Consider the following 13,840-nt stretch of genomic DNA (forward strand, 5'->3'; position numbering starts at 1 on the left):
CTGAATAGATTAAGAAAATATATATACACAATGGTGCTTTTTTCGGCTATAAAGAAGAATGAAGTTATGTTGTTTGTTAGAAGATGGATGAAAGTGGAGATGATAATATCAAGTGCACTATCAACCTCTCTCTCTCACCTTCCCCCCCCCCCCGCTCTTTCTCTCTCATATACATTTGAGAGTAGCAGTAAACTGTCTGAGAACAAAGGGGATTAATGGGAGGGGAGAAGATTAAGGAGCGGAAGGGTAGTAGGTAGTATATTGTTGCAGTGCACTGTATAGTTGCATGAGAATGGGCTTATATAACCTTGTATAATAATTATAATAAGATAATAGTAATAATAACAATAATTCTATACATTGGGGTGGAAAGAAAGTTGTGTCCATTATTTGTACCAGTTATTTTTCTGATCATTGTCACATATATAGTTGACAGAAACAACTTAAGGGAAGGGAGATTAGTTGCCTCATACTCCAGGGTACACCATTGATCATGGTAGGGAAGGTACATGACTAGACCAGCTTAGTCCATTGGGAAGGGATCTGCAACAGCTGCTGCTTACATGACATCAATCAGGAAACAAAAAGGCTTGACTAGAAGTGAAAAAAGGAATATAACCTCTAGGTTCTACAAATCAGTTGTAAACCAAATATTCAAATACATGAGCATGTGGGATATATTGTACATTCAAGCAATAATGAACACAATAAAAACAAAAAATATACTCCCTGGTTTTAAAATAAAAGCAGAAGTACACAAGTAAAAAGCATCTTTAAAAGGTTTTATTTTTTGAAGATTTTATTTTTTATTTCACGTCTAAGAATGTTTTGCCTACGAGTATGTATATGTCCACTATATGTATTCAGTGCCTGCAAAGTCCTGACTAGAGTGATCGATCTCCTGGAACTGGAGTCACAGGTGCTTATGAAGCACCAAGCAGGTGCTGAGAACCAAACCCTGGTTGACTGCAAGAGCAACAATGCTCTAACTATTGAGCCATATCTCCAGCCCTACAAGTAAAAATCTTATAAATAAAACATTTACCATAAGAAACTAAAGTACCACAAAGATCTTATAAAATCAAATCACTTTAATTGATTTATATAACTATCTTAATCACTAAACTTTATCATATAGAGAAAAACATATTCATTTGTCATTGAACTTGCTTATTTATTATTTATGGCTTTATAAGATAAAGTCTCACTATATAACCTTGATCTTAGAGTCCTTCTACCTCAACCTCTCTAGTACTCTACTTCTCATTATATTTGCTTTCTTATTTTAACAAACTAGAGTAAAGAAACCCCAAAATAGCTAGTAAAAGCTTTCTGATATATCAGAGAAAAGAACTTGTCATTAGCAATGAAATAAAGGCCATTGCCAAATACAGAAGTGGATGCTCACAGTCATCTATTGGATGGAACACAGAGCCCTCAATGGAGGAGCTAGAGAAAGTACCCAAGGAACTAAAGGGGCCTGCAACCCTATAGTAGGAACAACAATATAAACTAACCAGTACCCCCCCCCCGAACTGTGTCTCTAGCTGCATATGTATCAGAAGATGGCCTAGTCGGCCATCAATGGGAGGAGAAGCCCTTGGTCTTGTGAAGATCATATGCCCCAGTACAGGGGAATTCCAGGGCCAGCAAGTGGGAGTGGGTAGGTTGGGGAGCAGGGCAGGGGGGGAGGTATAGGGTACTTTGGGGATAGCATTTGAAATGTAAAAGAAGAAAATGTCTAATAAAAAAAGAAATAAAGGCCATTGCAACATCCATACACTTGAGTATGGCTCTAAAAAAAAATTCTATATAGGAGTGAATATTACCTCCTTAACTTTATTTGCAGAGATCCAGAAGTTCACTCTTATTCAGATCAGAGGAATCTAGACAAAAAGTACCACTTTGTGAAACCCTACAAGAGTAGAAAGAAATATACCTGAAAATTTACAAATTTAAATTTTTTCCCACAAAAGTGTGAGGCAGGTACAGGTGAAGGCTAAACAGTGGTTGCCTGCTGACTCAAAGACATTCACCAAGCTCCCAAGGCCACAGTCAGATCAGCCTTCTCTAACTCCATGCTTCTACTGGGGAATTGAAAAAGAGTCACCACTGTTAGGAGCCAGATCTTACTGTAGTTTCCTCTTTTGTAATTCTTTAGTTTCTTCCATTAATTCCCACCAATTTCCCCAACTACATACTCTGTGAAAAACATCAAGAAAGTCTCTATGAAAAATGAAGGCTGAAAAACAGTGAAGATAGATATCTTCAAAACATGATGAGACTTCTACCAGTTATTCTAATCAAATAATAATCTGTGATTATCAATTGTAAATAAGGACAAAAAATTATCTTCTACAATATGGAAAAACATTTAAATTCATAAAACTCAACAATAAAGACCAAGAGAGATACAAGATCTGGAAACTATAGAAGAGGAAACTTTACAATGTGACTTTCCATGCCAAAATGAAGCAAGAATCAGACTTTGTGCATGAGGGTTAATAGAAGTCTCATCTCTAGTAAGGAGATCTCACACTGTATTGAAACTGCCCACCTTCCAGGCCACAGTACAGAATTTCCAGAGATTGGTTTCTCCTCCAATCAGAAAGTGAAAGAGAGCAGGTAAAAAGGCACTGCTGTCAAACCTGATGACCAATCCAGTTTAATCCCTGGAACCCACGTGGAAAAAGCAGAGAACGAACTCCTATGAGTTGTCTTCTGACCTCCAAGCACATGCCATTGAATGAACACACTTCCCACAAATGATAAACAAATAAACACATTTAATGATTTTTCAAAGAAAAAGAAAGGCTAGCCTACAAGCTATTACATGATAGGAATTTTCATGAGTCTCTTTTCTCTCTTTACATCTTTCTAGGATCTGGAGTGAAGATCGGAGTAGTGACTAACACTGAAAATTCTTCTGGAGGACAGGGAGAGATTAACTATTTAGATGTAAAAGGCTTTACACGGATGATTTAGAAATCATTTAGAAGTAGATGGAGGATTTATATGTAGAATAAAAACAAATCTGAAAAGTTGGTCAGAAGACAGGAAGTAGGGAAATCATTATTGAGAATTATCATCAAATGCCTTAATACTGGGTTTCCTGGCTATCTGATGGATATGGATGATTTTTTTTAAAAATGAGAGTCATGTATGTTAACCAAAGTATTGTACTGAGCATAAAATATTCATCAGTGAACATGAAATAAGGTCCAGCCATCCCTAGAATTGATTTTCCAGTAGAAATTGTAGCAGAACTAATACATAATATTCAGACCCTATAACAACCAGATCCATCCTTAGCTGCTAACGGCTACCTTAGTGTCAACAGTCAAGTGCCAATTGACTTAATTTCTCTGACAGCTCCTGATTTCTTTCACCTTCATGGGATGTTAGCACAGCTCATTTCTGACTTTATATATGAAAAACTGAGGGTCAGGGCTCTAACCAACTTGCCAAATTCACGCAGCCATTGAGGTTTACTGTAAGTAACCTATGAATTTATTCACTATGAGAACAAGTTATACTGAGACTTGCCAAAATCCACTCAGCATTGAGGTTTTTGCAGTAAATGTCTTATACCTGATCCCTTCACTACCAGAATAAATGGTACTACTTTAAAAGCAAGCCAATCTGTGAAACAACAACAACAACACACACACATGCACACACACACACACACACACACACACACACACACACATACACACACACACCACTTACAGAGAACACTGAAGGAGAACCTACAGAAGCACACACCACTACAGAAGTCATAGTTTTAATTCATGTTCAACTTTAAAAACTAACTGAAGATAGTTTTTAAACATACTATCAAAGATAAAAAATCTGAGACCCACATTGGAGAATCAGGTGTTACTCTTTTTAAAAACCGAAGCAGTGGCTCCATGCCTAAGAGGCACATGCAGGTCTGTAATTCTTGAGCACAGATTGGGACACTACTGTGTGAGCTCTTGATGAATTCCCTGGAGACTGGAATCCAGGGAGAAGAGAGCAGACCCCCCCCACACACAAAAAACAACAACAACAACAACAACAACAACAACAACAACAAAAACAAAAACAATGCAGCAGTCACATTCCAAAGCGACCATAAGTGTCTCAGCCTTCTATGGTGATAATCCATCTCCCAGAAGAGGTGGGGACGTTCTGCATCAGGAGACAGAGGGATCTCCAAAGGTGTCAGGGACAGCCAAGTATCCAGCATTGGCCCCACATCCCTGGTTTGTCCTCTAGCCTTTGTGTAGGCACAGAAAGTTTCCCAGCCCTGGTGGAATTCCCGTATTTGAGCTCCCGTGCCCAGCTCACCAAGAACTCCTGGAGTGATGAGAGTGAAGAAAACCCAGAGCGAACCCAAGGATCCCATGTGTGCAGCAGTCCAATGGCAGGTTGCGCTCTGTGAGTTGTGAGCCTGTAGCAAGGAGAGGAAGAGGACGGGGCTGGCTGCCTGCGGGGCTGGCTGCCTGCGGCTGGCTGTAAGCAGTGGGGAGCAGACCCTTAAATAGCATCGGCTCCGCGCGGTGGCGCTGGGTACTGAAGATTTGTGAAGCACAACTGCAGGTGACTAGGGGCGGAAGAGGCAGAGAGGGGCGGTCCCCGGGAAGTCTGCTTTTGGTTCAGGCTGGGTTCTGCGACGCCTGGCTTTCCTATATTTTGTTGATTGAGCAGCCAAGTACATTAACTTTCTCGTTCCCACCCCCCTACATCTGAAACAAGAATTTCACAAAATAATACTCATGCCTACTGATCGTATGATATGCTAATTTACAGTATTGTATTCTTTAAACCTGTTTGGGGTTTTGTTCCAGTTAATTCAGTTTCAAACCCCATTAATGTAATCAACTCTCAGTTTGAGAAAACAGCTTATTTTACTTAAAGTGGAAATTCAGAAATAACACTGCCTGGCATTACAATCTTTTTACTCTAGTGTAAACAGTGAAATTTCAAATTTCTGTATAACTGTAAAGGGGTTTTCTAAATGTTAATATTTTAGAAATGTTATCTCTATATAATTATAAAGATATATAAAAGTATATATTTTGACTATACAATTGTGTTATGTAATTGTTATTTCTGACTTTTTAAATAAATTACAGACATTTATCTCTTCTTTAAGTATTTTAATGTGTATTTCCTAAAAATAAGGACAATATAACTATAGTAAAATGATCAATTACAAGACACTAATATTGGTAAGGTAGTTTTTCATAATTTTTTACTGTCTTCAAGTTTTGATGAATATCTCAATAATCTTTGTTACGGCATGATAAGAATAACAAAACTATCCACACTTCAGTGTTATATATTTAGTTTCCATGTCTCTTTCTTTAATTTGAAAAAGATCTTTGGGAGTAGGAGGTGTGTGTGTGTGCATGTGTGTGTGTGTGTGTGTGTGTGTGTGTGTGTGTGTGTGTGTGTGTGTTTTATGTGGTTTGCACGTGTACATGAAGATGTGTGGAGACTAGAAGCTAATATCAATGTCTTTCTTGCCAGCTTTCCACCCCCTTATTCGAGGCAAAGCCTTTCTCTGACCCTTAAACTTGCAGGTTATCTAAACTGGATGGTCAGTAAGTTCCATCTGCCTGTGTCAGGCTCTCTTGCACTAGGATTACAGGTAAATTGGCTGCAGCTTTTTACCTAGATTCTAGAAATCTGAATTCAAGCCCTTATGCTTGCTTGACAAATAGCTTTACAAACAGAGCCCTGTCAACCTCTTGGAATTTTGTTGTTTCTTTTGTTGTTAGTTTTTTATATCTTTGAACTACACATAGTTAGAGTATTTTCTAAAAATGGCTCTTAAATCATTTGTCTACTATACAGTACAGTAACAAATTACCCTATGATTAGTAGTGGATTAAGCGAGACTAAATAGTACCTTCCAGTTTGTACTATCATGATTTGGAGTCAATTTAGCTAGACTGGCAGTTTTTCATCTCCCCTGATATTATGGTCCAAATGAGAGCTTGCGCTACAGTCATCCAGTTGATTGGGACAGGAAAAGTCACACAGAAGACGCTCAGTTGCTGTTGACTGGATTCCTCATTTCTTCACCATGTGGTCACTGGGCTGCTGGGTAGCAGGAACTGAAAATTCTCACCTCATGGCAGCTAACTTCTTCTAGATCAAAAAAGATCTAAGCCAGAATGTCTTCCATAATCCCCAGCAGTCATAATACTTTGAGAATAATCTACTGATAACAAATATCAACCCTTCTCAGTGCCAGAGAGACACTATGCATGAATGGGAATACTGGGAGTCAGAGATGAAGGGGCACCATCATGAAGGCTGGTTACCAGCATCACTCAGTTTGGTTTGATATGTTTTTTCACAATTAGGTTGAAATTTTATATTTTGAGGTAGAGATATCATGGGATAGGTGCTATGTGCTTATCTGTAGGTACATGTTGCCTGATGGTCCTTTTTATTGGTAGTAGTAATTTTTATCACATAAGCAGGTTTCTGTCAAGTTTCTGTAGTATAAAATTACTATTATTTATTTTTATTTTATTAGTAATCATTATTACCTTTAACAAATGATATTTATTAACATATTAACAAGTTATTATTATCATATTATTAAAGTTACCTTATTATTAACAAATACTTTGGGGAGGAATAGTTTACAACTTTTTAAGTACCTCATTTAAAAACCAAATTTTGACCCTAATTTTAGATCATTGATGATTTTTTTGTCTTAGAGGAATGGATACAGAAAATGTGGTACATTCACACAATGGAGTACTACTCAGCTATTAAAAACAATGAATTTATGAAATTCTTAGGCAAATGGATGGATCTGGAGGATATCATCCTGAGTGAGATAACCCAATCACAAAAGAACACACATGATATACACTCACTGATAAGTAGATATTAGCCCAGAAACTCAGAATACCCAAGATACAATTTGCAAAACACATGAGACTCAAGAGGAAGGAAGACCAAAGTGTGGATACTTTGATCCTTCTTAGAAGGGGGAAAAATACCCATGGAAGAATTTTCAGAGACAAAGTTTGGAGCAGAGACTGAAGGAATGACCATCCACAGACTGCCCCACCTAGAGATTCATCCCATATACAACCACCAAACCCAGACACTATTGTGGATGCCAACAAGAGCTAGCTGGCAGGAACCTGATATAGCTGTCTCCTGAGAGGCTCTGCCAGTGCCTGACAAATACAAAAGTGGATGCTCACTGTCATCCTTTGGATGGAGCACAGGGTTCCCAATAAAGGAGCTCGAGAAAGGACCCAAGGAGCTGAAGGGGTCTGCAGCCCTACAGGAAGAACAACAATATGAACTAACCAGTACCCACAGAGCTCCCAGGGACTAAACCACCAATCAAATAAAACACATGGTAGGACTTGTGTCTCTAGCTGCATATGTAACAGAGGATGGCCTAGTCGGCCATCAATGGGAAGAGAGGCCCTTGGTCTTGAGAAGGTTCTATGCCCCAGTATAGGGGAATGCCAGGGTCAGGAAGCAGGAGTAGATGGGTTGGGGAACAGGGGAAGGGGATAGGGGATTTTCAGAGAGGAAACTAGGAAAGGGGATAGCATTTGAAATGTAAGTGAAGAAAATACATATATTATATCATATATATATTTCACCATAATGAGAATGTTATTAAACCAGTAAGAGGAATTTACCTATTTTTGTGAAAAAAAATTTGTCCTACTTTATTAGTACACTTATGACTCCCAAATGACATTCAACCATTACTTTTATATTTATTAATTGGCATCCGACTACAAAGAAAAGCTTTCTCAACAAGAAAGAAAGAAGAAAGGAAGAAAGAAAGAAAGAAAGAAAGAAAGAAAGAAAGAAAGAAAGAAAGAAAAGCTTTCTCTTCTATTTGTTTATTCATTCATTTTTTTGTATGAAATTAGTGTCTATATCAATGTGAACTTATTTATTCAATGAGACATGATCTGTTACTGAAGTTATTTATTTTAATTTACAAATTGTTCCTGATATGCCCTGTAGAAGATCTCAAAGTAGTTCCTGTTTCCTTTTTTGATCCAGTTCCTATAAATTTTTGAGTACATCCTTGTGTTCAGGTAAAACAAAAAGCCCTAGACTCAGATTTCTAGACCCACCATTGGAATTCACTCTTTCTCTAAGAAATGATGGTTCTTCCTCCTCCTCTTGTCTACTTTCCCAACCCCCCTCCTTCTTCTCCTTCTTCTCCTTCTCCTCCTTCTTCTCCTTCATCTTATCAAGGTGCACGTTTTCATTTTGCTTTTCTCATGATGATTAGAATCAAAACTCTGAACACTACATTCATGACTAGTGGAGCACCATTGCTTCTTTACTTTCTCAGCAGACACAACAAGAACAGGTATGCATGAAGAATCAAAAGTAGTCCTGTGTCTATGTAAACCTTTTCCTTTCTTAAATCTGCCTTTGATTCATGCTGTGCCTTCCAATTTCAGTCTATTACCATCGATTTTCCCTACCTTATCTTATATCTATATTTGTAACTCTGTTCTCCAAAGGCAAGTTACTTAGTACTACAGTATATTTACTTATTTACTCTACAGAGAAAATATAGGTTGCTAAAATTATCATGGCATTTGTTTATAGCATAAACTGTGTAAATTAAGTATTTTCCTCCAGTGTGATGGTGTTAATCATTTAGATTGACTTATTTCTCTTTGTATTACATTTTAGTTTATATTTTGTCATTTTTACTTAGGAAAAAAACAGTTTTAAATATCAGAACTGTATGAAAAATGTATGATTAGAGAAATGCCTCTTCTGTTTGTTGTATTCAGCATTTTCTTATTTATCTGTCCTCTTTTTTCCCCAATGAGTACACACATATTTGTGTTCTTATTTCTTTTTCACACATAAAAGAAAGCATGCTATACATAGGTGCTCCTTTACTTTTTTTTTACTTAACAAATATATTAGACTTTGCCACATATAGAGTAAAAAATATGCCTTACTCTCTTTATTGATGCATGGCACTTCATTGAATAGGTGAATTATGATTTATTCAGCCATTTTCTTATATGAACATGTTAGGTTGTTCAATAAAAACTCTTGATATTATCAGTCTCCAATCCTCAATCAAGAGGCATAGACTAGCAGGTGAGATTAGAAAACAAGATTCTTTTTTACTTTTATTTTTCTGTTGTTGGATGTATACATTCAATTAAAATTTTCATAAATGAAATTGCTTGGCCAAATGAAAAACATTCATATAGTTTTGTTAGCTAATGACAAATTCCCTTAAAAAGTTGTGTAAATACCCATTCTGTTGTAGAATTCTGTCCTCTAGACATGACATGATTACATGACTGTTGCTTTTTAAATATCAGAACAGCTGCAGTTATGCATAGGAGGTCCATAAGGCATACAAAGTTCCACTTCTCTGTGAGAATATGTAAGTGGTTATCATTTTCTAAAGTGGGAGATTTAATTTCTTCAGTAGCAACTATAATGTAGTGTGCCTATGTTCCTTTCGGGAATCCCATTTAAACTCATTGGTTCATCAAGCTAAACTTAAGTGGGATCTTTCATGGATATAGCATTGGCACCCTATATATAAAATGAATAGTATTTGTTCATGACTTCCTAAGAAGAGTCAACACAAGTAGTATATAAATTGGGTTGTAAGGTGCTAAACTTCTCAGGAGGAGGCACATGGTAAGATCTATCTTAGTCCCTATAAAACAAAAGTGGCAAAAATAGGTCAAGGTTGAGTTCCTAGAGGAAAGAAAATTGATAGAAAGCTGAATTTGATGCTTTTGAACCTTCAGAAGACTTTAAGGTCTGAATAATAGTTCAATAAAAGGGTAAAAGAGGCATGAGTATTTCCTTCTACACTTTCTGCTGGGGTTAAGATTGAGAACCTCCTTAGCCATTCCCCTAAAGAACTAGCTAGCCAAGGGCTACTAGGGCTAGACAACACTCTTTCAGGACTTCTATAAATGTGTGAAATACTTGTACTTTAGTGGATACATAGACTGTGTGTACATTAATTTATGATTTTGAACAATGGGTAACAATAGATTCATATGGAGATAGAATAATAAAGGTAAAAAGGACTTAGTTTGTCCCAAGAATGGAGTATTGTCTCTTCTGCGAGTATACTGTGGTCATTTTTCTCTTGCCAGAAAACATTCTGGAGATGGATGAACTGACAATACACATCTTGCATACCATGGTTGGAGAGCTTCTCCTGGGGATAAGAATTTTAAGGTACTCATGTGTGGTTGGGTTTCTTTAGTGCCCAAAGGGAGGCAAATAATAGATAACACTGGTTAATTGGGAATACAATAAAGTTACAAAAATCATCAACTAATTAGAAAAGGTAGAGATTATTTATTTTGACATTTTAAAAGCCTTGTGGGGCTGGTAAATAAAAGAGATGACTCATAGAAAATGAGCACTGATTGTAGAGAGCTAAATGAAGTATACCTGTTATCCATCCTAATACCAAATGTTGCTCGTTTCACACGCACACAAACACACACACACACACACAAACTGGGACATGTCCATGCTACCTTGGACAATGTTAGCGTTTTTTAAGAATATTCCTGTAGCTACTACATCCCAAGACTTGGAATAGATAGCTGTTTACCTTCCTCAATTTCATCTTCAGGGTTTGTTATGTGTGTGTTATGTGATCTGTAGCTTGGGATATGTCTTATTATCCTGCAAGCCCATATAAAAGGCTTAATTGTATAGTTTATGCAATGACATCCTTTGAGAGTCTCCAAGATTTAGAAAAAGTATCTTGAAGATACACAAATGCACCTACAGAAGTGAGGGTAGGAAGTCAGGCCATACAAAGTGTGAGGGCCAGGCATAACTGTGAAATTCTTTAAACTATGGTAGTTCGGTAAGATGTGTACAATACCTGTCAGGCTTATTGATAAAATTCTGTATCAGCTTGTGTCTGTGAATGAGAAACTGCTGCAGGTATTTGTGGAGCTACTTAGGGAACTGCTGCATTATCATAACCATCTTGCTTAAAATGTTCATCCTTTATACGACTTGATAAAAAGAAGTTCCACACAGGATACAAGTAAATCTCAAGAGGCTTTTGAGCAAGCTAGGATACTCATAGGACAGGCTAATCTGTGTGCCTCAATACTTTTGATGCCAAATTTATGCTGGAAGTTATTAGAAGCTCATAGGGCTACTGCAAGAACTGAACTAGAGGAACTGAGTAAACATCTCCTATAGAATATTGTTTGTAGTCATGGAAAGATAAAAAAGCTTGGATGTAGCACTAGAACAGCAATTGTTAACAGTATATAAGGCATGTCAACAGACAGGATCCATATAGATTCGACTTCAGTAAAAGTTAAAACAGCATATCCAGTTGTGGACCAGACTTAAGGCCTTCAGCCCAGCCTCTTTATGTGCTAGCACATAAATCAAACTCTGAAAATGGCATTCATATTTATAGAAATGTAGTTTGGTGTCCCCAAGTTCTGCCATGCAGATTGCTCTGGAATCAATTTCTTTTCAAGCTGTTGAGCCTCCTTGAATTAATGGAACCAAAAACCAAACCAATCAAAGTGCTATATGGAATTCTGGCCATGTCCATAATTGCTTGGTGAATGATGGCTCAATGAAGGGCACCAGACAAGGATGAATGGCTATGTCAATACGAATGAGCACAGACATCATATGGCTTACCCTGCAGCTGCTCTAAAGGACATCGTGATTTTAATACCCTTGGATGTTTGCTATTTTCCTTCCTCCCTGTCACAGATATGGGCAGCTAGACAGGGAGTTTTGGAGGACACTTGACATAAGCATACTACAGTCTGGGGAAAGGGAGCTCTTCCAATGCCCAGAGTCTGCTATCAACAAGCACAAGCAGCGCACAACAGCTTATAAACACATTTACAACACATTCCTTACAGTGTAGCTGCCTGTAAGTTGCTCATGCTTCTGTAAATTGCTACAGGTAACCCCAATTAAGTGCATTGTGCATGAAGCTACACTTGATGGAATAATTTTTTGGTCTGCTGTTACCCTATCTGGGGTAAACAGAAATAGGCACTCTATGAAAAAAATCCTGCATGCAGCATCTTTCTACTAAGAATACATATGAACACTTGTTTCCACCGAGTCTGTGTCACTTTCTTTAAAAAAAAAAAATTTTTTGCTAATTCATTGAGAATTTCATTCAATATATTTTGACCATATCTATCCCTTCCATGGTTCACCTCCAGCTCTTCCGTGGTTCATCTCCACATCCCTATCCACTCAACTTCAAGGTTCTTAAGAAAAAAGAACCCCAAAGTTTCATCCAGAACAATTCATACCACCCAAATACTCTTGGGTATGTGACCATTCCCTGGAGTGTGGTCATACCCTTAAAGAAAACTAATGCTCATTTTTAAGGGCTTGAACTGCCTACATATTGCCAAGAACACAGGTTGGGGTGGTGGGCATACTGCTTGGCCAACAATCCACAAATTATTTTAAGATAAACAAGTCAGTCTCTTCAGTACTAATTTTCCCCAATAAGGTATTTTGAAAGTCACCAGTGCAATGTCTTATTCCCAATTTACAGTCTAACCCTGTGACTTGTAATGTGGTTATATTGCATACAACACAAAAGTTCTATGTACACAAATAGAAATAAACTTATAGAGACTTCTTATAAAAGTATTCTGCTCAGTTAGTTTAAAGAACAAAGAGGAACTGCTTATTTTAGGGGATTTCCATGCTGTCATTTGGTGTACAGAATGTTGATCACTTAAGAGTGAAAGAAGTTCATTCATTTCATGAGAAAAAACATTCTTTCCTTTTTGGAAAATAAAAATTAATGTAGTATTAGATGAGAGTAATCAGGGTCTAGACCATGGTTAAGATTATTCCTTTCTTCTTTCAGTCTATCTCAGTATGAGAGTGGGTAGATACTAAAACCAACACCTCCTAAGTAAACTACCACAGAATATTTACTTTCTTTAATTTTAATTTTTTTGTGTATATGCATGTGAGTTTATGCTGTGTGTGTGTGTCCATGGAGGCCTGAAAAGAGGACTGGAACCTATAGCTTTAGTTAAAGTTAGTTGTACATCAGAATATGTGAGAAGTGAACTTGATCATTCTGGGAGAGCAGCAAGTACTCTTAGCTACTGAACCACCTCTCCTACCCTGTCTCAGAATAGTTCTACCTACACTGTACATGAACACACTCTAGTGAACATACTCTAGTGAACACTGCAGCTTTAACACAAGAAGGTGTTGCTGGTGGTGATCTAGAGAAAATGGGGCAAAGCCATTTATAGAGGCTTTCTGGTCCCTAACACTACAGGCATTCCATGATTATTTCTGCTTTTATTACTTTGAGGTCAAAACTAAGGATATTTTTCTGTCATTTGGAGCAAACTTCCTGCAAAACTCATAGATTTTTGCATCCTATTTGACCATATTTAACCTATCTCAGATATTTTATTTATAGGATACTAAAAACAAGGTATTGGTCACTCAGTGTTCCTAGGTATGCAGAATACCCAATCAAATAACTCTTGGTGCTTCAGGGATGGAGATTGGTACCATTATGGCAGCCATGGCTGCCTCCTGACCATAATCCATAAGAGTAGCTGGGGGCTAGTAAGTAGTGAGAGAGGTTGTCCCCACGCTCTAGATTTCAATATTCTTTCTTAGTCGCTCTTTGTTTCTTTGACTTGATACTTATCCAACTTTTTGTCTAAACAGAGATCATCGGCTTCTAGAAGATGCTGGCTAGTCGTGTCTCATCATCCACATCACACATGCAGAAATCCTTCATTCTTTTTCCCAACCTAGAATTCACATAAATAGAACGTTAATA

General features: G+C 37.4%; 1 protein-coding gene across 6 annotated transcripts in view; it reads right to left on the reverse strand.

Moving 5' to 3' along the window:
• Cr2 (complement receptor 2) overlaps positions 1-4,663 on the reverse strand; it is a 40,070-nt gene extending 35,407 nt beyond the window's left edge. For 2 of the 6 annotated variants that reach the window (XR_865893.2, XM_006497222.3), the window contains exon 1: positions 4,336-4,663. Coding sequence is in view for 5 of the 6 variants with exons in the window: in XM_006497222.3 (XP_006497285.1) it covers positions 4,336-4,393 (58 nt within the window). In the remaining variant the exon portion in view is untranslated. The remainder of the gene's footprint in view (positions 1-4,335) is intronic. The other 4 variants (NM_007758.3, NM_001368765.1, XM_006497224.3 and 1 more) reach the window with 3 other exon arrangements.
• Positions 4,664-13,840: the final 9,177 nt, after the last annotated feature.

Source organism: Mus musculus, chromosome 1 (assembly GCF_000001635.26).
Source record: "Mus musculus strain C57BL/6J chromosome 1, GRCm38.p6 C57BL/6J".
NCBI classification, from domain to species: Eukaryota; Metazoa; Chordata; class Mammalia; order Rodentia; family Muridae; genus Mus; species Mus musculus.